This window comes from Equus quagga, chromosome 13 (genome assembly GCF_021613505.1).
Source record: "Equus quagga isolate Etosha38 chromosome 13, UCLA_HA_Equagga_1.0, whole genome shotgun sequence".
Taxonomy (NCBI): domain Eukaryota; kingdom Metazoa; phylum Chordata; class Mammalia; order Perissodactyla; family Equidae; genus Equus; species Equus quagga.
The window spans coordinates 37,475,917-37,503,422 of NC_060279.1; the positions used below are offsets into that span (position 1 = coordinate 37,475,917).

Sequence of the window (27,506 nt, forward strand, 5' to 3'; positions counted from 1 at the left end):
GGGTCTGTAGCCCTGCTTGGAACAATAGCTGTCCAGGGGGATCCTTCTGGATCTCCCCAGCTCTGGTTCCCTCAGCCCTTCCTTGTCAAGGGTGTTTTCTGATGAGCCTCCTACCCTGCGTCCTCTCTGCTCTCCATTTGCTGAGGCTTCTCTGCAACCACCCTTCTCTGCAGAAAGTGGGCCTGAGCCTGGCTCTCTGGGGCTCAGCCCAGCTGCCATCCTCCCTCCCTCTTTGCTCATTCTGTCTCCATCGTTGTCATCGTTGTAGAAGGCCCTGCCTCTGCCTGCCCCCAAGCCCCACCCCCCAGGAGGGCCACCCTGCCCAACCCTGTCCTGCCAGCACTGCCCTGAGTGGGTGAATCAGAAGCAGCCAGAGCCTTCGAGGGGGTACTTTTGGTGACACAGATGCTGCCAGCCCAAGGAGTCATAGCTGTGGCCTGAGGTCAGGATTGGGTGGGTCCTGGGGCCTTCAGGATGGCCATCCTGACCAACCCCCTGTCTCCATGCCAGCCCTAAACCCTCCCAAGCCCTGGGCTCCAGGAGAAGCAGCCAAAAGCCAGGTCATCTGGGAGGGCTTCCTAGAGGAGGAGCAGGCTGGAAAGGAGAAGAGGAATGGGGCCAGGCCAGGGAGAAAAGGCTCACATCTGGAGAACAGATGCCCAGGCCTCTGGCTCCTGGCAGTTGGTTAGGTAATTAGGCAGAGGGCTAATTAAGGAGGTCCAGGTGTTCATTAAAACCTCCCTAATTGAGCAGGAGGGAAGCTTGGACAAGATAGGCCTCCTTACTTTGGATAGGATCAGTTTAGGGTCCTTTGTGCCCATCCAGGCCCCAGCTACTCCTTCCAAAGTCAAGGCTAAGTTCATGTTCTTGCCCCAGGGCTTTCAAACACTGCAACAATGTAGAATGGATAGCAGAAGGGGAAAGAGATTAGTCCAGACTGAGCCTTCTTTGTTGGAGCGCTCCTGGTTAGATTGGAGGAAGGACTGCCCAAGGCAGGGCACCTCCTCCGGTGGCAGTGTTGGCACAGGTAGGAGCAGCAGTGGGGAAGGGGCCCTGGGAACGTGGAGTTAGGAAAAGTGCTTTGGGCAACCTCGGCAGAGACTTGGGAAAGATGGGGCCTAGATTTTTTTAATCCTGACTTCCCTCTGTCAGAGGATGCTCAGTGGGCCTCTATGGCTTCCCTATCTTCTCAGCCCTGATCCCTCTCCCATCCCAGCTCCCCCAGCATGAGGCGGGGGTGTGGGGGGGCGGTGTAGGAGATCAGCCAGGGAGCTGGTTGCCAGGCGACAGTTGCCTAAGCAACCCCATCCTCTCCATCTCCATGTGTTCAGGGCTGCTCCTTAGAAGACTTCAGAGTCTCACCCTCTGTACCAGCCAACTCGAGGGTAGGGAGGGTTGAGGACTGAAGTAGCAGCAGTGTTTAGAGGGTAGGTGGTATCCAAATGGACAAGCTTCAGGGGCATCTGGGAGAGGAAGTGTTCTATCTCCACAGAGGACAGAGTGAGAGGAGCTGGTCCTGCAGCAGGACTGATTCAAGTTAGACAACAAGAAGGACTTCTTACAGGGTCTCAACAATGAAACAATCATTTCTTCCTTTCAACAGACATTTCCTGAGGTCTTTCTTACAGGGGACAGAGTAGTAAAAAAAAAAATGTGGTTCCTGCCCTCAGGAAGCTTCATCTCATTGGGAACCAGGCATGTAATAGAAGCACAGAATTGTAATTATTTACAACTGTAAGTGCTAGAAAGAAAAGAACAGGATGCTCTGAGAGTACATAATTGGGAGAACCAAAGGAATGAGGTTGGATGGCAGGAATGACTTTCCTGAGGCTCATGAGAGTAGAGAGAGCGTTCTCTCCCAACTTGGAGGAGGAGGTGGTGTTGGCCATGAGCTGATAGAGCTTACAGCTCAGCAAGAATTCGCTTACGAAGGAAAGGTGGCCAGCGGGAGACGGTGAAATGGGAGAGGGAGGTAAGGCAGATGCTCTAAGCCAGGGGTGTGCAGCAGTGACTGCATTGATCAGTCTAGATGGGGGGGTGTCAAGGCCAGGCCTGTTTAAAAGCCCTCTTCTTAGCGCCCCCTTGCCCTCAGTGTGCCCTCCCCACCTTCCCTGCTGAGCCCATACCACTGCAGTTCCAGAAAGTACAGCCTTTGGATTGCACCGGGAAGCAGGGGAGCTGGAGTCCTTGGGCTGAGGCCTTTGTGGTGGGGGTTTGGCAGAGATGGAGGTCACAGGCAAGGAAAGAGGTGGCTGCTGAGCCACTCAGGGCTGGCAGGGCTGGTGTTGGTGTTGTCCTAGGGAGTGTGTGAGGGGGGACAGTAGGAGGCCCAAGGAGCACCTTGAGGATAAGGAAGAGAGGAAGAGGATTCTGGGGTCCCTCTCTGGAGAGAGAGAGTGAGGGGTGGAGGGAGGGAGCACATTGTTTTCTGAAGGTATCTGGACAGAGCAGAAGCCTTCTTTCCACCGGGGCTAGGGGAAGCCCAGGGTACAGTCCTGGTAATGGGAAAGGGTAGGAAGGGGTATTCCTGGCTCCTCCCAAGTCCATAGATTCCCTGCCCTCCCTTCCCCCTTCCCTCCATGGCCAAGATGCCAAGGTTGAACTTTGGCATCTACTGTGGTACCTTGGGGGCCACAGTTGAGTGGAGCTGAAAAGGCTCCAGGGAAGCTGAGCAGCCATTGGAAATGGGGGCTGGGGAGGGGGTTCATAATTACAGATATCTGTCATCAAACACCCCAGTGACCCCTCTGCCTGGGTTAGAGGGGAGGTCAAGACAGAGGCTCCCTGGATACCTCTGCCCAGGAGAGGTGAGAGCCCACCTTCCTGGACTCTGCAGTGGGGTCTCTGGAAGGGGCTGTGTGGAGGGGGCGTTCTAGAGGGGAGGGCTAGACTTCTGAGGGCCACACTCCTCCCAGGACCCAATCAGAGTGGCTTTAGAAAGCTTGGGCTCCATGCTCACTGCCCTCCACCATCTCCCAGGAGGCTCTACCTCTGGAATCACAGAGCTAGAGGGGTCCCGGGGTCATCTCATGCCTCCATCCCACCCTGAGCCCTTCCAGTCCCCGAGGGCTCACCCACCCTCTTTGGGCACTGTCCACCCCTGAGACTGCGTACCTTTTCTGGCCCAGGCTGGGCTCCCACTCCTGGTCCCCCTCCCATCCTGGAGGTGTACAGTGCGGAAGTGTTTCTTGTCCTGGCTCGGTAGTCTGTGATTGGTTTACAGGTGTTCTGGGATGGGGATCCCTCTGCCTGGTGCCTGCGTCCCCTGGCTGCCAGTGGCCTCCTTGGTTTATCAGTAGGCTCTGTGTTTTCTCTCTGTGCTTCAAGGTGGACAGGGTTGGGAAGCACTACTCTGACTGAACTTGGGTTCTAGACCTGGCCCATTCCTCTAGAGCAGGAGTCGGCAAACTGTGACCCAGGGGCCAGATCTGACCTGTGCCTGCTCTTCTAAATCTAGTTTTATTGGGGCACAGCCGTCCTCGTTTGTTTATGTGTTGTCTACAGTTGCTTTGATGCTGCACTGGCAGAGTCAAGTAGTTACAACAGAGACTGTATGGCCTGCAAAGCCTGAAATAGTTATTATTTGGCCCTTTACAGAAAAAATTTACAGACCTCTGGTCGGGGGGGGTGGTTTATTTATTTTGTTTATTTAAAACAGCAGAACCGTTCCTTCAAACAAAAATTTTAGGCCGAGGCTGAGTAAAGGATTGGTGTGGAGGAGCCCTGGTTGAGGGGATGGGGTCCTGCAGCCCCAGCCCCACTCTGGGACGCCAGGCTCCAGGGTTCCGTGAGCCGAGTATGAGTACCACTGCTCTAGACCTGCTCTGCTATGTTCTTGAGCTAGGGGCCCCAGAGCACTCCCGTCCTGGCACCAGGTACACTGTGCTAGCTGTTCAGAGCCTTGGCAGGTGTTCACTCAGCACATTCTCTGCACCACGCTCCAGAACGGGAAGCACCATTCTAGGCCAGAGGGGCAGCTGGTGAACCCAGATGTCTCTACTCTGGGCAGGCGCTGGGAAGAAGGGGGTGGGGGGTATTCTCTAAGACCCAGACCCTCTGAAGCCAGGGAGCTCCTGGTACTCTGACCTAGGACCTGAGGGCAGGAGTGATAGTGTGAGTCCTGGGCCCTGAGTGTGAGTTCCAGCTTGTGCCTGGCTGTGGCATGCCATTGCCTCAGGTTACCACCATTTCCTCACTTTGAGGATGGGGCTCAGATGCCACTAGCCCCTCAGAGGGATGCTGTGAGCCTGGCCCGTGTGGTCAAGGAGCAGGCTGAGGGTTGCCAGGTCTGACAGTCCTCTCGTGACCACCCCCTCCCAGGAGGCTGTACAGAAGGTGTCCTGCAGACCATGAACTGAGCGCTGGTCCAAGACCGTTCATGAGCACAGTGTAAGGCGTGCCGAGACCCACCACCCAGCGATCCCCTCCCCTCCCTGGCACTGAGGATCCCCGGAGAAGATGGGGAGGAAAAAGATTCAGATCCAGCGAATCACTGATGAGCGGAACCGACAGGTGAGGAGGTCTTGGAGCCACACAGAGTGGGTGAGGGCAGGGAGCTGGCCTCTGCCTCCGTTCCGTCCAGCCACTCCAAGAGGGTTTCCTGGAAGAAGGGGGCTGTGGAGGCCATTATGGAAGGGGAAAGGCTGAGTTGAGAGAAGAGGAGCCTCGCCTCCCTGCAGCTCTCAGAACCCTGTGTCCCAGAACCCTGAGGCTCATCTGTTGCTGCAGCCACATGGACCTGTGCCCCTCCCCAGGAGCTGCATGCAAGCTGCAGGCCGCACCAGGGCTGCCCCCTTTCCGAGATGAATCCTTCCCCTCTTCCTCCTTCAGGGGAAGAGCCAGGGAGCCCTTCTCTTCTCCTTCCCTGACCTCTTTATAGCCCCCAGCACAGAGGTGTGGAGTTCTGTCCATCTAAATCCTCTCCCTTCAGTGAGTTGACTCTGGGCTATGTCTTGGCCATGTGTTGGCAGAGAGGTCCTGGCCTGTTCATTCCCCAGACCAGGGGCTCCTTAGATCAGGGCTGTGTCACCCTGAGAATGGGGCCTCCCAAGGCAGGGGCTCTTTCCAGCTGCCTGTAGGCTGGGACTCCTGGGCAGGCCTTGACTGAGCCAGACCTGACTGCCCACCTACAGGTGACATTCACTAAGCGGAAGTTCGGGCTGATGAAGAAGGCCTATGAGCTGAGCGTGCTATGCGACTGCGAGATCGCGCTCATCATCTTCAACCACTCCAACAAGCTGTTCCAGTACGCCAGCACCGACATGGACAAGGTGCTGCTCAAGTATACAGAGTACAACGAGCCGCACGAGAGCCGCACCAACGCCGACATCATCGAGGTGGGCCCACATACCCGGACCCCACCCCCTGCCTGCAACTGCACATCACATGCCCACGCAGCACGTACACACGGACCTGCCCGAGCACATGCCTGTGTACACCGGCCCCTCATAGCCCCTCACCTGCGTACACACACGTATAAACCCACATCCTCTCACACAAACCCCGGCCCAGGGAGGAAGGAGGGGCAGCAAGTAGATGTCAGGTGGGGCTGCCCACCCAGCCCACTCCCACTGTAGCCCTCTCAGAGAGCCTTTCTGAATGTGTGTCAGGCGTGACATGACGGCTCTCTGCTCTGTCTTCTTTCACACTCTCTCTCTCTCTCTCTCTGTTTCCCCCTTCTCCATCTTGTGGTCTGCTCCTGCATCCGACTCTTTTTCTTTGTCTCCATCTCTCCTGCTCTGTCTCTGTCCCTTTGTGGGTCCCTATGGCTCAACTTTCTGTTTCAGAGAGCTGACGTTGTGAACTGTTGAAGGACATGGGCTTTGGGACCCAGCTCTGGCCTTTCCTGACCACGTGGCCTTGGGCAGGTGGTTTTGCCTCCTCGAGCCTTGGTGCCCACCTCCGCCAAATGGGGCCACTGCCTGCTTTGAAGGGTGTTGTGTGAACTGAATGAGACAGCCCTGTTCCTGCTTTGCCCAGTGAGGTCCATGTGCTTTGGGGGTACATAACTTTTGCTGATGAAGAGGGTGTCCGGAAGCCCCAGGCCTGCCTTCCTGGAGTGAGACTTTAACTCAAAGATTTGGAGGAAATTCCTTTATTTTTTTATATTAGAGAAAACAGACTTATTCTGGGCTAGAATGTAAAATTTGCATTCATTTTATAGACAAAACAAGTATCTGTGAAGCTGTTTTGAGCATGGAGAGGGCAGCTTTGGGGTCTCCTCCAGACCCAGCAGGTGTGCCCTGCCTTGTGTGGACGCATGCACACATGTGAGAAGCGCTGGCCTCTGGGCAGGGACAGCGTGCGGGCCGGTAGAGTGAGGACTCAAGTGCCCGTTCCCTCTTTTCCTTTCTCCCTCTGATTCCTCTCCCTCTCTTCTCTTTCTCTCTTTCTCTCTCCCCTATTTCTCTCTCCCTCTGTTTCTCTCTTCTTCTGAGGAGAACCCAGGAATTGAGCTGGGCAAAGCCAGTGTTGAATATTTTCCCCTGGGGAAGTCTCCATGCCTCTGGCTGGCACTTGCCCAAGAGTGGTCAGTCCGGGGCTGGCCAAGGGCACCAGCCCCTCAACCCATGCCCCAGAGAGCCCCCTCCCCACATATCACCTTGGAAGCACGTGTGTCTGTGCCAAGTGCCTTCTCTGAGTTAGGCCCACCTTGCACATGACCCCTGTATTCTGATGCTTCCCCCACCAACCACATCTTCACATAGTGCCCCAGGAGGGGAGGGGCACACTGAGGGAGGGGGCTGGGGAGATGCTGGGAACCCTGAGGAAAGAGGTTGGGGAAAAGTAGGAGGGTCTTAGGCAAGGGCTGGAAGGAGCTCTGGGGAGGCGGGCGGGGGAGGACCCTCACCCCCGCTGACGGTAGTGGTGCGGTTACAGACCCTGAGGAAGAAGGGCTTCAACGGCTGCGACAGCCCAGAGCCCGACGGGGAGGACTCGCTGGAACAGAGCCCCCTGCTGGAGGACAAGTACCGGCGCGCCAGCGAGGAGCTCGACGGGCTCTTCCGGCGCTATGGGGTGAGCCCCACTCACTCTCTCTCTGTTGGCCCCCCTCCCGGCCCCTTCCCCCCCAGGCGCTGCACAAGAAGCACAGGGAATGTGAGAGCCCTGAGGTGGACGAGGTGTTTGCCCTGACCCCCCAGACGGAGGAGAAATATAAAAAGATAGACGAGGAGTTTGATAAAATGATGCAGAGTTATAGACTGGCCGTGAGTAGTCGCATGGAGGAGAGCCTCCCTGTGCTGCATGGTGTGGCTTCGCGCCCCGGCCCGGCCCTCGGCTGCCTCTGATGGGTGTTCCGCTCTGAGCCATGCTGGGGCTATTGGTGACCACTGAGGAACCTCTGACCTTGGTCATAATAAACTGGTGACACTTGCTGAGACTCATCTTGGATGAAGCATAGGCCGGGAGAGGCTTGGGGTATTCCCCTCACCAGCAAGAAGTGTGTAGATGACTTGAGATCCTTAGATGAGAGGAAAGTAGAGAATGTGCTCTTTGTCTGGATCTTTTTTGGGGAGAGGGCCCCTTGGGCCTGCTTTGACATCCCCAGCCTAATATACTCTAGCATTATTTAGGGGAAGCAGAGATTGCTAAAGGGGAAGGCAGTGAGGTGGGGTGAGCACCCTTTGCAGCAGGCTGGATGGATGAGAGACTGCAAGTGAAATGACGTCTTGACCCATGGTGCAGGCCTTTAACAGCTGTGTGTGTGAATTTGGGTCTGTACTCAGGGCCTCTAACCTGCTCCCTGTGTCCTGCCTGGCTGAGGACTAACCCACCTCCACTAGGGGGGTTCCAGGTCCTGTCTGCAGTGAACAGAGCCTTGTTCTCCTTCTCTGGGCCAGAACTGGATCCCAAAGCCTTCCCACCAACGGACTTCCTTGGTGGGAGTGGCAGGCAGGACTCCAAGAGGGCCCAGAGCAGAGAGATGGAGCTGCCGGCCCTAGGATGCACAGCCTAGAGACTAGAAGAACCCTTGCGTGCCCTCTCAGGCAAAGTGGGTCCAGGGTAGGAGATCACCCTGGCCTGACCCTGCCTCTCTGTTTTCTATCTAGTCAGCTGTCCCGGCCCCCAACTTTGCCATGCCCGTCACGGTGCCCGTGTCCAATCAGAGCTCACTGCAGTTCAGCAATCCCAGCGGCTCCCTGGTCACCCCTTCCCTGGTGACGTCATCCCTCACGGACCCACGGCTCCTGTCTCCCCAGCAGCCAGCACTACAGAGGAACAGTGTATCTCCCGGCCTGCCCCAGCGGCCAGCCAGTGCGGGTGAGTGGGCTGGGAGGTGAGTAAGTGAGGTAGAAATGAGGTGTGATGGAGACTCAGGGACCCATTTTCAACAGTGTATTTCCCTTCACCTACCTCAGAAGTCTCCCGTTTATGTGGCTCCTGAGGGAAGGAACTATGATTCCTCCCTCTGTTCAGTCCCCAAGACTCACTCTGGAAGGGGGCCTCCTGTCAGCTCGTCATGGTTCTGTTCTTTCTTCAGGGGCCATGCTGGGAGGGGACCTCACCAGTGCTAACGGAGCCTGCCCCAGCCCTGTTGGTGAGTACAGCTGCCCTGCCTGGGGGTGGGGTGGGATCTTCCTGCTCAGTGGCTTCAGGGGCCAGGGAGCAAGAAGGATCTGGATTAGAGGAGAGGAAGATCCCAGGGCCTGAATTGGATGTAGAGTCTGAGGATTTTTAAGCCCCAGCATTTTCTTGTCTGTGGCGTGATTGGTGTGGATGATCAGCAGAGATGGAGGCTCAGGGAATTCTGGGCAAGTGGTGAGAAGGGACCAACAATTCTAGTTGGAGGAGAAGACCCAGGTTTTTCCAGTTGAATGAGGGCGTCTGGGTGGGATCTGGAGGGTGTGAGTATCTGGCATTGCTGACAGACAGTAGGCACAGACTCACACACAGGCAAACATCCTCACTCTTGTGGAAATATCCAGACATTAGATGTGAACTTGTGAGCACACGTCTATAAGCCACAGAACAAAGGCTGCTTTCCCTGCATCCCCCCACCCCCACAGCTGACAGCCCCCTCCTGCCCTGTGCCGTTGTCCGGCTGGTGACTATGACTTCGAATGTCACCATTGACGTCACCCTGACATTCCTGCCATTCCCAGAGTGATCCGGGAATTGGGATGGAGGTGCCACACACTTCCAGGGCAACAGTGTACTCTCAGGGGACAGAGCAAGGTGACACTTCTGACTGTGGTCACCCCCACATCTCTGGGCTTTAGAATCCCCCAGCTTAGCCCTACACACCATATAATACCGCTTTGGCAGTAGTTGTGTACTGGGGTCAGGAAATGGGGGAATGGGTGAATACCCCTCCCTCTGGAAGGAGAGGGCCAGAGAAGTGCCTTCAGATCTTAAGGGAACAATGATACTTGTGGGTCCTGAAGTCCAGCACGTGGAAGGCTTTGTGGCCCTGGACAAGTCATTACATCTCTGCCAACCAGGCCTCAAGTTTCCTCTTCTGTAATAGGGCTAATGATACACGTCCTGTCCGTTTTGCAGGATAAATAAGATAATATGTGTGTGAAAGCCCTGTGTAGATTGTGGAGTGTGGAACAAATGTAAAAGATAGTCATTATGCTTGTTATTTCCAGTCTAATTATGGTGGTGGCTATGTTAATCAGTCCCCCAGTGCCGGTAACGACACCACCACCAGCGCATGGCTCCTCTGCCCCAGAGCTGTGGGTGTCTCGTCATGTGCTCGTCTGCATCACAGCATCCCCAGCTCATGGCGAAGGGAGTAGTCAGTGGTTGATTTGCCCTGGTGACCAGGATTCTCATCGAAGCCCAAATTCCAGGCCACCATCCCTCCTCCAACCTAGGTCACCGTGGGCCCAGTTTGGGGCAGCTTGTGGGATCAGAAGGTGCCGGATTTCCTGTCCGTGGAGACCCAAGAAGAGAAAAGGCAGGGAGAGGCTTGGCTGCGGAAGAGCCTCTTGGCCATTGCGGTTTCCATTTCCAGTTCTTCCTACAATCTCAGAGCTCTGCCACCCAGCCTCATCACGTGTAGTTTGGAGGCAGGGGGATAAACCCAGTGATTTGGGAGTAAGGCATCTTCTCCCCTTTCTCCAAGACAGGATGGTTTTAGGGGAGAATCAGAGAGCTCAGCACCCACTCAAAGCCTGCGCATGGCTTTGTGAGGTTCTTGGTGATAGAAGTCCTGGCTTGGGGGCAGTTAACAGGGCTGAGGGGTGGGTCCATGTTTTCCCTTCTACCCTCATCTCTTCTCCAGGGAATGGCTACGTTAGTGCTCGGGCTTCCCCTGGCCTCCTCCCTGTGGCTAATGGCAACAGCCTAAACAAGGTCATCCCTGCCAAGTCTCCGCCCCCACCCACCCACAGCGCCCAGCTTGGAGCCCCAAGCCGCAAGCCTGACCTGAGGGTCATCACTTCCCAGGGAGGGAAGGGGTTGATGCATCACTTGGTGAGTGGATGTTGGGAGAAGGGGCAGCAGTGGGGCATGGGAGGGTGGCGAGGGAGGAGAGAGCCGGCTCCAGCAGGAGGGATGAAGGTTAACCAGCAGTTAGGACTTCCTAAGAGAGCATGGAAGCATGGCTTTTCATGAGCTCTTGCTTCTCAGAGGGCCATACAAGAGGTTGAAACACAGAAGCACCAGCCTCAAGGGCAGTAAAAGGGACAGGAGGTGGGAGAGAAGGTTCTGTGATGGGGAGGATGATAGGAAGGATTTGCCATTACAGCAGAGGGATGGGAATTAGACTGTGAGGATTTCCTAACCGATGGACATTGGGATGTGGCATTTTCTGGAAATCAGTCAAGACAGTGAAGAGCTCTGTCCTAGGCTGGTGAGAGCCATCCTGCTCCTCTGCAAAGAGGTAGATGGGATGGCTGTGAGGGCAGGGGTTTGAGGGGAGGGCAGAGGCTAGAGACTGAACCATCCCCTTGGTTTTGTTTCTGCTCCCAGACTGAGGACCATTTAGATCTGGTAAGTGAGGCTATGAGATGTTTGCTGTGGCTTTGAATTCTGGGTCAACCCATTGCTCTCCGGTCGCCCAGCATGGAGTATGTGTGTGCCCTAGTCCTTTCGCCTGTGTGTGTAGTGTGTGTTGTTTGTTTGGTTATTTGCCAAGAGCTGCGCTCAGTGCCAGGTGGCACACACAGGTGAATGGGGTGGGATGAGGGATTAGACATGCATGTGTGTGTATCTGTTTGTACATGGATGTCTTTATGTGATGTTACATTCATGCAGACACACCGTTGTGTGTGTGTATGTGTGTGTGCAAGGGGAGTGGGCCAGCCCCACGTTTCAGAGGTCCCATCTCCATGGGTCCCAAGATACCTGGGTTAAGGCTCTTGGACCAGGGGCTGGACCACACTTGCCCTCTGACTCCATTCAGGCCTACCGAGCATTCTTGGAACCCAAGACAGGGACCTCCTTAGGAGGGCTGCCAGGTGGACAGTAAAATCAGTTTTCTAGGGGAAGCTGAGGCCCAAGGAAAGGCCAGAGTTGTCCTTGGTGGGGGGGCTTCCCCACCTCTCCCCATCTCCTTGTGCTCCCTCCTGCACACAGCCCATCTCACAGGCAATCAGAGACAGACACAGCCACTCTTCTCTCTCACACACACACTTGCATACTCACCCTCAGCCAAGAGTGGGGTGGGGGCTCCTCCTCCCCAACTTCCTGATGGGAGGCCAGAGAGGCTGGAAAAGGCAGGCAGGCTTTGGCGGCCAACACGGCGGCAGTTTCGGCCCCAGCGTGGAGCTAGAATAAACAAGTGACTCAGCGGCAGATGGAGCTGACAGCCCCACACACGTGTGTGCATACACGCAGGCACACGCCACGCCAGGCCCCGCATTCCCCTCACAGATGCCAGCACACTTCTACCAGGGCGTGTGCTGCAGTGTGATGGATGGGGAGTAGGCTCCAGAGGGACTAGCCGGGAGAAGAATGATGTGTCTCCCTTCTCTCACTCTGCCCTAGGAGACAGGCCCAGGGTTGGTGTTGGGGCCACAGGGCCAGCATACATGCCTTCCTCTTTGCTTGGGTGTAGGTGCGAATGGATCTGTGTGTGCATGTTTCTCTCCATGGCTCTCAGTGTCTCTGTGAATGCGCCAGCGTGTGTTTGGGTGTTTATGGGGGTCCTCCATGCTGAGGCATCCCACCTGAGCCTTGGGATTCAGGCACTCCAGCCTGGCCTTGGAATGGAGGGCCAGGATAAAGCAGCCCACCCATCTTCCACCTCTTGACAGACAGTTTTCTCCTGCAGAACAACGCCCAGCGCCTTGGGGTCTCCCAGTCTACCCACTCGCTCACCACCCCAGTGGTTTCCGTGGCAACACCAAGTTTACTCAGCCAGGGCCTCCCCTTCTCTTCCATGCCCACCGCCTACAACACAGGTGAGTGTTCGTGTGATAAGTAGCTGTGTGCGCTTGGCCTTGGGGCAGGGCTGGGACCAGAGAGGGAACATGAGATATTCTCTGGGGGATGCTGCAGTCTGAGGAAGGCCACGGATTTGGGGATCCCCCTCCTGAATAAGGTTGCCAGATTTAGCGAACAGAAACATGGACTGCCCACTTAAATTTGAATTTCAGATAAAACAGTGACTAATTTTTTAGTAGAAGTATGTCTCAGAGACATAGTTCTGGTAAAGTATGTCCCAAAGATATACTTAGCCTAAAAAAATCAATCCTTGTTTTGTTTGAAATTCAAATTTAAGCAGGTATCTGTTATTTTTAATACAGGACTTAATGGAGAAAGGAGGCTGTGTCCTTAGGGTCCTCTCCCATCTGAGGAGGAGCCAAGCCAGAGATGGGCTGAATAGATGATTCAGGCCCACCAGCGTTGGGGAGTGGGGAGGGGGACATGGTCAGTTCAGCAAAGCGTCCTGGAGGAGGAGAATGAAGGAATGAGGAAGAGAAGAGACGGGAGGCTGAGGAGGCCAGAGAGGAGGCATGATCAGGAAGATGTATCCAGCTTCCTAGGAAAGCCATGTGGGGGCTCCAGGGCAGGGGGGAGGAGGTAGGGGGCCTCTCACCCCGATGCTGGCTTGGTGGTAGGGTAATGAGGGAGGAAGGGAGGAGGAAGACTGGTGAGGTTGGGGAGAGGGCTCTGAAGGTGAAGAGTCACTTGGGGACAAGGGAGAGGTCTTTACATAGAAGAACTCAGACAGGACACCCAGTACCTGGGCTTTCCTGGGTCCCCAGGGTTGTCCTAGCCTGTGTCACCACCCACACCCTCCCAGGAACAGTCTGTGACACTCTCAGCCATCCTTGCCTCCACTCCAAGCAGCAGTGTCAGAGTGGATTTTGCAGTGGGGAGACACCTTGTCACCTTGTTTGAGAGCATTTATGTGGCTGGGGAGGCTGCTCTCTTTCCCACTGAAGAGCCTCTGCCTTTTCCCACATTCTCTGACCTACGAATGGCTTGCGTTAGGGTTGTTTTGTGATGAGACCTGGCTAGACCAAAAAACTCCTAAACTTCTCCCCCCTCCCCAAGCCCCCATTCCAGAGTTGAACCATGCTGGGTCCCAAACACCAGCACAAATAGCCACAAAAATCCCACCTCTTCACCGTGAGTAAAAATCCAGAACCCAACCCTGTACATAGGAAGGTCCCTTGGGGCCGGTAAGAGAACTGGAGGAAACGCCTCATGTTGAGGGGCCAGACTCTGGCATGTGTGTCTGTGTCTAGATTTTGCCACCCAAGTGTCTGTATAGCCCCTTGTCCCTTGTACGTGCTCCCATGCGTGCACCCACTCCCAGGCTATCTTATCCTCAGAGAGAACCTCTTCACATGGCCACTCTCCTCAGGTGTAAGGGGCGGGGTGGACAGGAGGTCTCTGAGGCTCTCCCAGCCCTGCCAGCTGGGGCCCTGGGGCCCACCTAGAAAAGCTGTCTCCAGAGAGCAGACAAGGGTGGTTGGCAGAGAGCAGCACAGACCACTTTTGGGGAGCTCTTGTTTATTTAGGAATTCCATGGCAGTGGTCTTCTGCCGTCTTCTCAGCTCCCCACCGTCTTTGTGAAGCAGGAGGGAGGATGGAGGGGTCAGTGAACCTGGGACAGGCGTTCAGCGAGGCTAGACTTTAGACTGTCACTCTGGTGTGAAAGCAGATTCTGATGCTGGGCCTGCCCTGGGAGCCCCACTGGGAAGTGTGCGGGCTTTCTCACATCGTCTCAGAAATGGGGGCTTCAGTTCCTCTTGCTGCAGGAGTAGTTAAGCAGCCCTCGGTTTAAACAGCAGGTGTTTTCAGGTGACCCTAGGTATATAAACAAAACCCCATTGAACACGTGAGTGTTAAGTTGTTCACTGTTTACAGTCCTTGGCTCCAGTTCAAGTTCCTGCTCGGGGTGACCTGGCTATGGTAATGTCTTGGGTAAGGGACAGCCCTGGCCCCTTCTTGACACTGGCAGCAGAGTTCTGGCTGTGGTCACTCTAGGGGCAGACCGAATGGGCTGCCAGGTGGCCTGTGGGCCATGTTTCTGCTGGCCCCAGTGGGGCAGGCCTCCAGGTAGATAGGGCTGGAGTGCGGTGCGAAGTGCGGGCCTGAGAGCTGAGTCTCTACCATTGGCTCACTGAGGGATGTCGGCAAGGCACCGCTGTTCTGGGCTTGGCTCCCTTGTTTGTAAAATGAGGGTTGGAAATAGCTGGTCCTAGGGGCCCCTTTCTGCCCTTGCTCCACTTTTAAATAGAAGCATCTCAAAACTCCTGGCTAACGTTGTTAGGAGACCAGATCTTTTGGATATTAACTGTGTACCAGACACTGTTCTACATGCTTCATGTGTATTAACTCACTCAGTCCTCACAACAGCTGTGGGATGCAGGCAGGATTATTGCCCCCAGTTTATAGACACAGAGTAAGCAGCTCGCCCACGGTCACATGACCTGTAAGTGGGGTAGCCAGGAAGTTTGACCTCATCGCTCGTGCCCTTCACCTGATTGTTCTGTTGCACAGACATTGCTGTCCTCCTTGCATAAAGATAGAGGTGGGGCGGATGACCTTGAGTCAGAGCGTGGTGGGAGCGGGTCGGGGTGACTGGAGGCCTGCTCATGCCCTCAGCACCGCAGCCCGGTCCCCTGCCCTGTGTTCCTCAGGGAAGACATTTTCTAATCTCTCCCAAACAGGATGCAACATGAAACATAACAGTGCTGTGTAAATTGTGAAACGTCTCATGGTTCTGTTTGTTCTGTGACAGTGCAAACATCACAGTTTCTTCATTAAGACAGAAATTTTAGAAAATAATGAGCGCCACCTCATGGGGAAACTTGCCAGCACCTTGGCCAGCTGTGCTGCAGGCTCGTTCCCCTCGCTGCGCCTCTGTTCTTGCAGACACTTCTCGAACCCCTGCTGCTGCTTAGTTTACATGCTGACAGGCTTCAGGAGACTCGGGCACTTGGCAGAAGGTGGAGTGGTAGTCACAGTAATTTGCTTCGGGCGCCCCATTCCCCTGCCATTTACCAGGATTCCCCTCTGTCTCAGAAAGGTACTTGAAGGCCTGGTAGTTGACAAGATGACAGTTAGACATATATTAGACCTTTCCTACTTACCATTTTCCCTTTCTTTTTTTTTTAAATCGACATTCTAAAAGTGATACCTACACATGGTGAAAAAAAAATTATTTTATTTTATTATTTATATTACTTTAAATAAAATTAATTTATTTATTTTAAAAAACCACCTCTGTTTTCATCCTGTTAAAAACAGCACCTCATGGTTATTACGGTTTGCTTTTCTTTAACTATGAGTGCCATCTTAGCAGAATTTGTATGTGTTTAATTATTCACATCTATCAGCTGCGCCCCCCCATCTCTCTGGCCCTCCTGGAGGTGGCTCCCCACAGGAGCCTCAGTCCCCTCCCTCCCACTGCAGGAGGCTCACCCTCGCTTTCCCCCCACCCCCTGCAGATTACCAGTTGACCAGTGCAGAGCTCTCCTCCTTACCAGCCTTCAGTTCGCCCGGGGGGCTGTCGCTAGGCAATGTCACCGCCTGGCAACAGCCGCAACAGCCCCAGCAGCCACCACAGCCGCAGCCTCCGCAGCCCCAGCCGCAGCCGCAGCCCCAGCCGCCCCAGCAGCCACAGCAGCCACCTCAGCAGCAGCCCCACCTGGTCCCCGTGTCTCTCAGCAACCTAATGTGAGTTCTTGGGGGATACCGTGTGAGTAAGTGGGAAGGGGAGGGGCCTCTAGAGATCGGATCCCTTCGAAGTTGTCTGTCATTGGTGGATAGTATGTGAGGCACCAAGTGGCAGCTCTGGAGTCCCCTGTACAGACCTGGGAGACCCACCCTTAGCCCCTCTCAGCCAGCCCTGGGTGGGGGTCGGGGTGGGGGGCCCCGGACTGCAGAAGATGACATGGGATAGAAAGAGAACTAATACGACTTATTTCTCTTCTCTTCCCTTCACTTGGCCCTCTCTCTTCTGATCTCTCTGTCTTCATCCACTTGTCTCTCCCCTCCCCCCTCACCCCATCCTCCTCCTTCTCATTCTCTGTCCTCTCTCATTCTCTGTCTTGTGACCTCCCATCACTTTTTGTCACTCACCTCCTCTGTTTCTGTCCCCTGTACCCCACTCCATCCCCATCTTCTGTCTCCAGCCCGGGCAGCCCCCTGCCCCATGTGGGTGCTGCTCTCACGGTCACCACCCACCCCCACATCAGCATCAAGTCGGAACCAGTGTCCCCAAGCCGTGAGCGCAGCCCTGCGCCTCCCCCTCCAGCTGTGTTCCCAGCCACCCGCCCTGAGCCTGGTGATGGTCTCAGCAGCCCGGCTGGGGGCTCCTATGAGACGGGGGACCGGGATGATGGACGGGGGGACTTCGGGCCCACACTGGGCCTGCTGCGCCCAGCCCCAGAGCCTGAGGCTGAGGGCTCAGCTGTGAAGAGGATGCGGCTCGATACCTGGGTACTGTAGCATCACCCCTCCTGTCTGCCGTTGTCTGCTGCACCCAGGGACTGCCCCGAATGCCCCCAGCCTGTCTTATCTCCCACCTAAGAGGCCTTGTGGCCAGCTAGCCCTTCCATCAGCACTTTTGAGGCAGCACCGACACCCTTTACCCTGCCAAAGGCCCATCTCCTACCTTCCCTCCAGCATCAGTCCTTCTGCTCGATGACCTCCTCCCTCAGGGCTGGCCCTGCCACTAGAATCCTGGCCCTACGGGAGAGGGGAGTGGGGGGCACACACCCAACAGCCTGGGCCACCCCCTCACATCCCCTTCTCCATCTCCTCTCTTCACAGACATTAAAGTGACGATTCCCACTCCCCTCCTCTCAGCCTCCCTGATGAAGAGTTGACAATCTCACCGCCCACCCCTCCCTGTCCTGGGCTCCTCCCGCTCGACCCCCACTTCCTTTCTTGTGCTCCGTGTCCTGTTGACGGTTACATTTGTGTATAATTATTATTATTATATTATTATTATTATATTTTTTTTAATTTGGATTCTCGCTTTGGAGAGGGGGATACTCCCCTCTCCTCTTTCTGCACCCCTTGCCATTGTCACTGGCTGGGGGGCTGTTTTTTGCGGGAAGGGAGGGACACTTTGCACGTTGTACACATATGCTGCAGGAGGGGGTGGGGGGCCCAATGGGCCTTTGGGAAAGGACAGGTGCCGAGCCCTGCATGCGGAGCCCTCCCACCCCATCCCCCTGATAGAGAGAAATAACCAAAAAAACTACCAAACAACAAAAACCCCTTACAATAGACTGAAACCCCAAAGTCGGCTTGGCGGGTGGGTTTGTGTTTCAGGGGGAAAGTGAGGCAGAGGTTCTGGAAAGGGTCTCTGCTTCTGGGCTGTTCCTGTGGCCACAGGCACATGGGGCAGAATACCCAAGCCTGGCCCCCAAATGCCCCTGCATACACACAACACACTCTCAGTGATTCTCATGTAAGCTGCACCCCAAGGTGTCGGGGTGCTGGCTGAGCTTTTGGGCTGGGAATGCTGGCTGGGAGTCTGAGACTGGGGGTAGGGGTTTGAGGTGGGGGCCTCTCTGAAGCACGTTTGGAGAGAAAGACAGCCATGAGGAGAGGGCTGAGCAGGGGCAAAGGACTGGGGAAAGGGGTGAACTGGGACCCCTCCCTCCCCCAGCATTTTCTCTAAGATATACAGTGCAATATCTCCCCTTCCCTCAGTTGACACCAGCCGTGTAAAGCTGGCCACAAAGTGCAGGGAGAACCTGGGAGAGGAACTCCAGTGAGGTGGCTCAGCCCCAGACGGCCTTGGGCACCCTGGGTGCCTGAGGATGGGAACCCCTGCATCCAGGGGCAAGTGTGAGTGAGGGGACTTGCTCTTCCTTGCACGTGCACATCCCCAGAGGAGTGGACGCTGGGATGGTGTGTGAGGGTAGGAGAGGGGATGGAGGAGGTCTGCAGAAGGCCTGCCTCCCTTCTCTCCTCCTTGGCCCCTCTCCCCAGCCCTCCTCCCAGCTCCTTCCGCTCCTGACCCCACCTCTCTGCTCTTGGCGCCCTCATTGTCTCGCTACCTCCTGTCCCACCACCCCCAGGCCGCATCCCACCTTCCCTCTTGGCTACTGTAATTGTAAATAGCAACCTTTGGAAAACGTTAGCAGTGTAACAGTCCAGGAAACTGTTTTTTTGTTGTTGTTGTATTGATATGAAATGAGATTCTATTTTTGTCAAAGTATATTGTAATAATAATGACTCAAACGGCCTGTACTGTACAGACGAGATTCTTCTGCTGTTGTTCTTGCTCCCCTCCCCTCCCCGAGTCCGCCCCTCTCTGCTGCCTCCCCAGTAGGGGCGGCCGAAGCATGGGGTCCTGAGACCTTGGGCTGGATCACAGATCAAACTGGAGGGGGAAGGCCCCCAGCCCATGATCTACCACCAACCCCCCGCCCTAAGGGGCCTGGGGTGACATGGGCAGGCAGACTGGGGTCTGCCCCACTCCTTCACAGAAGCCCAGCTCCTCTGCCCAAGGGGTGCAGCGCTCCCTTGAGGTTTCCTCCTGGTGGGAAAGGAGAGTTAGACAAGGCCTGGTTTTGTGGTAGGTGACTGTCTTTGCCCGCCTCCTTGACCCAGCCAATTGCAGTATTTCGACACTTGATGCAGGGAAGGAACCAGAAGCAGAGGGGTGTGTGTGACCGCACATGTACCTGAGTGTGTTCACGAGGGCATCTGGTATTGGTGTGTCTGAGTGTACTTTTGTATTTATGTGTGTGAGAGGTTGCATAGGTGTATCTTTGTGTGTCTCTGAGCCCATCTGGGCGTCTGCGTGAATCTTTGTGTGAATTCAGCTCTGAGGGCATGTGTGTGTGTGTGCACGTGCGTGCGTGCACGTGCATGCAACTGGGTGTGTGTTTACAGAGGGACAGGTGGCTGTTGCAGCCACACAGCCCTGGCTTCCAGCTCCATAGCCCTCCTTCCTGAGCCCTGCTCCCTTCTCCCCTGCTCCTTTGCCTGTCCTCACCCTCAGCTCGGATTTGTTGATACTGCAGTTAGCGGGGATCTGGCTCTTGGCCTCTTTGCTTCTCCCTACAGCCCTGCCTGTCCCAGAGCTCCACACACAATTGTCCAGTCGGTCCTCACACCTTCTCACAAGGTTCCCTTTCCTGGAGTATGCTCTTCCCCCACCCCAGTCCTGCTGTCAGGGTGAACTCAAGTTCCTCTTCCTCCCTGAAGCTTGGTCCTCGCCTGGGCAGTGATCCTTCTTTGCTCACAGCTTAACCCCCTGCTGATTGGGCACACAGCATGTCCAGTCTTCCTGAACGTTCCTAGAGGGAGTTTCAAGAATCGATGAGACTTGATCAGGGCCTCAAAAGGAGCCAGGGTGCAGTCTTGTGCATGCATGCATCCCAGAGCCTTGCCCAGTGCCTAGCACAGAGTTGGCACTCAATAAATGCTGAACGGGTGAATGGTTGAATGATAGGTGCTCAATAAACATTGAATGATTGGCCTTCTCTTCTTAGGCTACTCCTGCCATCAGTCTGCCCACCTGTCTAGGCTGGACTTGGCCACCATTAAACACGGGGTGGGGGTGAGGGCCCCTGCAGTTCACGGTGCAATATTCACCAGTTTTGCCCTCTGCCTTGTAGGGGCAAACCTGGCTTTAGATTACCATGTGTGGATGTGTGTCTCTTCTTCTCTATCCCTGGGACAGGCGGTGGTCTGTGAATGAATATGTGACATTTCTGCAATTCAGTATCCCAAGGTTTCTCTGGGGGGTAGGGGCTCCTGGCCGGCCAGATGAATGGGTCCCTGGGAACCCAGACCTCAAGCAGGACTTCGTTTGTTCTTCCTCTCACAAGCCAAATTTGCCTCCACCCACTCCTTCCTCTGAAGAACTGGGCATTTGCCAAAGTAATCACTGGAGTCATCCAACGCCCCTCCCATCCACAGGTTTCCCACAGCTTTCAGGGACAGTGGGCAAGAGGACCCCCCCACCCCCCCACGAATGGAACACACCATTTCCCCTCCCCGCAGCAGTGCACTCAATGCAGCGAGACTGACCCCTGACCTTTACCCAGCCCTCCCCACCTTGGACAGGAAGGAAGTAATGCACCTTCTCTTGCTGATTATTTATTTGTTTGGAGAGACAGAAATGATGTAAAAGTGTATCTAGAAATATCTATATCTATATATTTTTAACTGACTCTTTGAAATCCCCTGGGGGGGGGGGTGAATTTAGGCTTTCATGGAGAGGAGGAGACAGGGAGCCTGGGAACTCCTCATCCCCCCTCTGCCACCTCTCTCCACCCCCTAAGCAGTTGTAGAAGGAATGGGATTTGTATGGGGGGAGGGGGCTGGAATGTTATACGGAGAATCTGGATTCTCTCAGATGTCTTCCCCATTCAGGTCCCAGAGGGAGGGGGGAGAGGTAGGGGGGACAGGCCATGGAGATGCCCCACCCCCAAACCCGACAATCACCCACACTCCTGGGGCTCCTCCTGGGTCCTGGGCAGGGCGAGTCCAAGTGTGTGGCTGTTGATTTGTTTTCAATATTTCTTTTCGTGCTGTATGGTGATGCTTTCTTAGTATTCTACACAATAAGAAAAGACAAAGTCCTCGAGATTCTTATGAGTTTTGTTTGAAAACTCTTTCACTATATTTGTTGTAAAGAGGTTTACTATTAAAAGAAAAAGAATACACGTTTCTGATACTTCGGCTTGGGTTCTGGTTTCTTTGGTGCGGTCGGTCAGCTGAGGGGGAGAAAGAAGGACGGCGTGGCCCTGCCACCGTGTGAGCCCGGAGCTTCCCCTCAGCAGGAAAGAAGGCAGTTAGCCTGCGGTGGGGGGCGTTTCAAGGTGTCTGAGGTGGGGTTTTCAGGTGAGAGTATCTTCCAGGTGCTCTGTCAGAAGCAGAGGCAGCCCCAGACTAAGGAGAATTGTCTGGTTAGAAGCCATAGGAGGGATTCTGGAACACAAGAAAAACAAATCCCACCCAAGGCCAGGTCAGGAACAGGACGGTGTGCGGTGCGGGCAGTAGGATGGTAGAGGCCCTGCAACTACTGAATACTTTGCCGCAGCAGCAGCTCACCCAGGCGCCATGTCAGGCACAGATGGAGTCCACCTCCACGGCCCCCACAGAGTTTGCTCCAGCAGGGGCCTCTGCCCTTCCCCTCCCTTTTGAAGCCATTTGACAGTACCAGGGGGCTTCTCCCTGCTCTCCTCACATCCCAAAGGGCGCCCCCACCCGGTGCCCTTCTGCAGGGGCTGGCGCCTCTTACTCCCGCCTCCCCACACCCTGCACAGCTGTGCTGTGGGGCAGAGGCAGGGGCTGTGGACGGAAGAGCCCAGGGCTTGGCTCACTACTGACAGGATCTGGCCACTTCTCTGTACCAGGCCCGTGCCAGGTGCTGTAGAGGCAAAGATGGAGCGTGAGGGGCCCATATACAGTGGCAGAGACAGGCCTACAGATTCCCAAATCTACCTCCTACGGTTAATGCCTTGGTTGCTGCAAGAACACACGGGAGTCAGGTAAGTCACACAGTGTCTTCGTGCCTTGGGCTCCTCATCTGCAAAATGCAGCGATCCGTACCAGTCCTGCCTCCCTCTCAGGGTCATTGCAGACTTTACCTCCCTTCTCCCTGAGCTGGAGAAGAGACGCAAGATGAGCTGAGCAGGAAGGAGTTAAGAAGATACTATACTCCAGATGAGGCTCCCCTGCTGGCTGCCTGTGGTAGCAGCTTCCAAGATAGCCTCTAATTACGCCAACCTGGTCCTCATGCCCTTGCATAGTCGTCTCCCACATTGACTTATGGTTGGTATACATGACCAATAAAATACAGAAGTGATGACTTGTGATTTCTGAGGCTAAGTCGTGGCTTGCATCTCTCTCTCTTTCCCATCATTTGCTCTGGGGATGCTAGATGCCATGTCGTGGGACACTTAGGCAGCTCTGTGGGGAAGCCGACATGAGAAAGAACTGAGGCCTCCTGCCAACAGCCATTTGAGTGAGGTCCTCTTCTCCTCTGTCTTTAGAGTTCCCAAGTTTCCCCAGACACTGCTACAGGTGAGAGCCCACTGGTAGGTTGTAAACTGATTCAGGTCAGCCATGCCCATGAGGTGACCAGAACAGCCCTGACCTAACATCCAAATCCTGAGCCAAACCGCTGTCCTTTGTACGTCTCATATCTGCTCCTCAGACTGTTTGGCCTGCCCCTCGTTCTCTATGGGCATCACCCCCTGATGTCCTGGGGAGGCATTACTATTCCCCTCAAGTATTTCCTGTTCTTTTCCCCTTCCTGGACACACAGAAGACTATTTCCCAGTCCCTGTGTAGTCAAGTGAGGTCACTGGACTAATTCTGGCCAATAGTCTGTAACGGGAAGTAATGTGTGTCACTTCCAAAATAAAGCCAGTACATGATTCTCCAAGTGCTCTTTCCCTGCTGTGGGAACTGTGGAAGCACATCAGAGCAGCCCAGGTTGCTGAGCTGCCTTAAGGTGTTGCCCAGCATCACAGTGGACTTCATGTGAATAGAAAAGAAACGTGTGGGGCTGGCCCCGTGGCCAAGTGGTTGAGTTCTCGTGCCCTGCTTTGGTAGCCCAGGGTTTTGCCACTTCGAGTCCTGGGCGCGGACATGGCACTGCTCATCAGGCCATGCTGAGGCAGCATCCCACATGCCACAACTAGAAAGACCCACAACTGAAAATACACAACTGTGTACCAGGGGGCTTTGGGAGAAAAAGGAAAAATAAAAACTCTGTAGAAAAGAAATGTGTTGTGTTAAGCCACAGAGATTTTGGTATTGTGTCTGCAATATAACCTATCCTATCCTGAATGGTGGAGTATCCATTCACACTTGGACAATCTTGAAGCCCCATGTACTGCAAACCGCCTGTGGTGAGGTACAAAGATCTCTGGACTTGACATCACCCAGAACTAATTCAACTCCTAGTTCTGCCACTTACCAGCTGTGTGGCCTTGGGTAGTCACAATCTCCCCGAGCCACCGGTTCATTGACTGTAGCAGCTAATAGCTCCCTGTTTTCTCTAACCCCTGCCTTTCCCTTCTCCAGTCCATCCTCCTATCTTTGGCGCAACTCTGGTCATCTGTATACCTCAGGGTTCTCCGCTGCCCACCATATAAAGTCCAAACTCCTCGGCCTGGCTCCTGGGGCCTTCAAAGAACCAACACAACACTTCTTTTCCAGATGTAGTCCATGCATCCCTGCTGCACATCCCTGGGACTCGAGGCTAGCCGGGCAGCCCACTCCATTCCTTTACAGATCCTTTGTATCTTTGCTTATGCCATCCTTCTGTCTGAAATGCAGCAAACACGTATTAAGCACTGACTGTGTGTGAAACCCTTTGTCAGGCACTAAGGATATGGAGAGGAGAGAGACAGCTCTCAGCAACTCTCACTCTACTGGGGACAAGAGCCAAGGGAACCAACAGTCAAGTTGTAACACTTGAGTCAGCAGTCTGTGTTAAAACATAGGAAGGATATGAGTGGGCTGTGGGATCAGAAACAAGGCACAGCCAAATCCAAGCTGGGGGAGATCAGGGGAGGCTTCTTCGAGGAAGCGTTTGAGCTGGATTGAAGACGTGTATGAGTTACCTGGACAAATGACAGCAGGGAAGGCATTCCTGATAGCAGGAACAGCATACAAGGTGTGAAGAAAGAATGGTGCATTCAGGAAATCTAATACCGTGGTGCAAGTCAAAGGAAAAGCAGATAAAGCTGAAGAGGGAGGCAGAAGCCTCATTGGGAAGGGCCTTGATTGCCATAATTTGGACTTTATTCTGCAGAAGATATTTGGTCATCAAAGGATTTTAAGTAGAGGAGGGACTTGATCAGATTTGCATTTCAGAAAGCTCCCGCCAGTTCAAGCTCCCTGACAGCAGTGCTGAGAACCAGTTGGAAGGAATGCAAAATTGAGGCTCAGTCAGGGTCCTTTACAAGTGAGAGGATGAATTTAGTAGATATTTAAAAGGAAGAATAACAGGACTTAGAAATTGCCTGGTGAGGGGAGAGGAGGAAAGAAAGGGAGGAGAGTCAATGACTCCCAAATTTGTGCTTGGACTACTGACTGGATGTGGTTCCAGACAGGGCCACCAGGTATGTCCGGAGGAGAGAAGTTTGATTTCAGACGAACTGAGTTGGAGGTGTACATGGAAGCCACTGTACGGTACTGAAAGATGGTCATCCTGTTCAGGCCAGCAGAGAGAAAGGTAGGGAGAAGGTTTCTCTGAAGAGGAAAGCCATTCACAGTGTCGGTCACCATGAAGAAGTCCTCAGGAAGTGGGAACTCCAAGGACACGGAGGAAGGCTGAAGGGCCAGGCAATAAGAGCCTCGAATAGAGGGCCCCCAGCTACATATGGGTAGTGGTGTGTAGGTTAGATGAACCAGAAATGTATTTCCTATCTGTGATCTCCTAACTTTACTAAAGCCTTGCCTGACTCACTAGTCTGGTGCTAACCTTGAACAAGGGAAAGCTCATTGGTGCATTATCTGGGGCATCAAAGGTGGGGAAGGGTGCTTTGTTTCGCATGGGTAATAGCAGCGTTGGGCATGGTGGTCAGGGGTATGGGTGCCTTAAGAAGTTCTGGTTCTAAAGGCCAGACACCCAGTGCAACCCTAGAGGTCGTTGGTTTTCTTTTGATAAGGGAAGATGACACTTCTTTACTAAGTACCTGGAGGATATTTAGGAGGAACTACCTGGTAGGCAGCTGGATGGATGAAGCTGGGGCTCAGGACGAGACCTAGGCCAGAGAAGATGAGAGTAGACTTGTGAAACATCAGCCTAGACAGTACCTTAACCTCTCCATGTCTTAGTCACTTAATATGTAAAATGGGTTTCTATGAGATTTAAATAAATAATACATATAAATCACTTAAAACCATTCCTGACCCATAATAAGTGCTCCATAAGTGTTAGTTATTATTTTTATTACTGCTACTTGTCAAAGACATGAAAACAGATGAGCTGACTTGGGTAAGAAGAGGTCTATGGGCAAAAAGCTGCTCTACACCCCTATTTCTGTCTTTGAAACCTTTCCTATCATTCAAGGTTCCACTCCTTCAACTTTCTCCCCAAAAAACTTTTCCTGACTTCCCATTCTACCCAGCTGGCTATGTTACTCTTCTCAGATGAGATGTGTTAGGAATCTGTCCCTTCTTTATAGCACCTACCTCATTCTACCTGAAAATGTAGATACTAGTTTCTATTTTCTCTCTACAACTGGACTGAAAGCTCCTTTAAAAAAATGCACTGCCTTATCCATTTTTTTGTGTCTGGCTCAGTGCCTGGCACACAGTATGTGTTCAGTCAGACTAAAATGAGATCATGCATGTGAAAGTACACTTGTAAGCTGTGGAGTGCTACAAACCCCAAGGATTTTTTTTTTTTCTTCAAGGGTGTGATGACTTTCTGCAGCTTCTCTTCTACTTTCCAGCTCCAGGACCAGCTCCTGAAGGAGCGCCAGATCCAATGAGGCTGAGGAGTGTGGGCTTCAGTTTCCTAGGCTTAGCTATCAGTCCACTGAAGAATGAGCACCCACTGGGCTCCTACCCCCAAAGAGATGGCTCTTGGCAGGCAGGAAGCAAAGGGTGGTATCTGATCGTTCCAGCCAAGAAGCAGGCCAGGCCAGTTCCCTGTAACTCATGTTCTTCTGACTCACCGCTCAGTCCCATGGGCTGAGTAACTTTTCCAGCCTTGTGATTGTGGAAACTTGTTTCAGGAACAGCTAGCGGATGTGAAAGGGACATAAGGCGACCCCACCCCAGGCTCCCAAGTGGCTGCTACTGGAGCCCATATAGGCTGCTTGTTTCTGTTCGCAGCCTTAAATCACTGTGTCACTGCCCGGCCAAGAGGCACGAGCAGCCCTCTGCCCTATTCCACAGTTAGTAAACCCAAGGCCCAAAAGTAAAAGGCAGCTCTCGGGTTCTCTCCACAGCGCCTCCCGCAGTCCCCAGTTAGGACTAGCTCAGATCAGCCTGGGGGCCTAGGATTTATTGCTTCCAGTTGGCTTGATTTGCATTTGCCACCCTTTGCTTTGTACTCCTGTCCACGTGTTTACAGCTCTCAAGCCTCGCTCGGGCAGTTTGGTTTCTCTTAAAGTGCGGTCCCCGCCTTCGCAGCGTGGCGGCCCAGAATCACTCCTCTTTACTGCACATCAGCCACCACGTGCCCAATAAAAGCTGGTGACGACGCCGCGGGTCCAAAGGAGGAAGGGAAGGGCCCCGCCTGCTGGGTGTCACGCGCCCGCCAGGCCCCCGCCCCCACGTGACCTCGGCGCTCGTCCTCGCCCCGTCACTACCCTGGGCTGGGAGCGGAGGCTGGCGCCGGCGCCGTGACGCCCAATCCCTGCGCTGCCAGCCAGGGCCGGGCAGGGGCGACGGAGCGGTTCGGGGTTCGGGAAGAGGAAAATCTCCATCTAAGGCGAAGTGGAGGGAGAGAGGTGGAAGGCAACAAAGGGACTTGTTTAATCCGCCCCTCTAAACTGTAAGCTTCCATGGAGGCAGAGATCACCGTTCCAGAGCGCCTGGGGAGTGTCTGGCACCCAGTAGGCGCTCACAGAGTTGATTGGCCACCACCCCTCGGATACTGCCGGAAGCAGCAGTGACCCTACCGCCCTTTAGACCGGCCCCTTCACACCCCCATTCACCCTCCCCGCTGTGACACAGCAAATGAGGCAATCGCTCAGCAGCAGGTGAGCCAACAGACCCCAGTCAACTGCCCGAGCCCAGAGAAATTCCTCACTAGGGTTCGTTCACACGGGCGTGGGTGCAGACAAAGACCCAAATCCGTCTCCAGCGCCCCCACCGTTGGGCGGGAAGTGGATCTTGAGGCTCACCCCATTGGTTCTTCCAATGACGGCTGGAGTCGTCAGCCAACCGCAGCCTGGGCAAGACGCATGCGTACACAAAAGATTCAGCCCCTGTATGGGGGAAAAAAGCCCAGCGGAGCGGACCAATTTTGGCTGGATCTCGCCGGGCCCTCTAGGAGGAGGTGCGCATGCGTGAATCTCAGCTCCTCTCCGTCCCTCTCCAGCCTGAGGGAGAGACAGCGCCCTCTGGCCTCATGGCGCTTTTCCCAGACCTACAGCCTCTGTAGATACTACGTCGGACCTGGCACTGCCTCGAGGATCCGGAAGAAAGCA

The 27,506-nt window shown here is 54.4% G+C and overlaps 1 protein-coding gene and 1 long non-coding RNA gene across 6 annotated transcripts in view; one reads left to right on the top strand and one right to left on the bottom strand.

The window, feature by feature from the left end:
• Nucleotides 1–21,058, top strand: part of MEF2D (myocyte enhancer factor 2D) — a 33,158-nt gene extending 12,100 nt beyond the window's left edge. For 2 of the 5 annotated variants that reach the window (XM_046680955.1, XM_046680956.1), the window contains exons 2-12: nt 4,321–4,512; nt 5,133–5,336; nt 6,880–7,017; nt 8,052–8,262; nt 8,483–8,539; nt 10,232–10,422; nt 10,921–10,941; nt 12,224–12,353; nt 15,858–16,086; nt 16,545–16,851; nt 17,185–21,058. In XM_046680955.1, the coding sequence (XP_046536911.1) occupies nt 4,459–4,512; nt 5,133–5,336; nt 6,880–7,017; nt 8,052–8,262; nt 8,483–8,539; nt 10,232–10,422; nt 10,921–10,941; nt 12,224–12,353; nt 15,858–16,086; nt 16,545–16,851; nt 17,185–17,196 (1,554 nt within the window). In that variant the 5' untranslated portion in view covers nt 4,321–4,458 and the 3' untranslated portion in view covers nt 17,197–21,058. Of the gene's footprint in view, nt 1–4,320; nt 4,513–5,132; nt 5,337–6,879; nt 7,018–7,073; nt 7,209–8,051; nt 8,263–8,482; nt 8,540–10,231; nt 10,423–10,920; nt 10,942–12,223; nt 12,354–15,857; nt 16,087–16,544; nt 16,852–17,184 lie in introns of all 5 variants that reach the window. The other 3 variants (XM_046680957.1, XM_046680960.1, XM_046680959.1) reach the window with 3 other exon arrangements.
• Nucleotides 19,302–27,331, bottom strand: LOC124249716 (uncharacterized). Its single transcript, XR_006891451.1, has 3 exons — nt 27,201–27,331; nt 21,829–21,990; nt 19,302–21,312 (listed from the first exon to the last, which is right to left on the bottom strand). It is a non-coding gene; the product is annotated as an uncharacterized LOC124249716 (long non-coding RNA).
• Between the last annotated feature and the right edge of the window lie 175 nt (nt 27,332–27,506).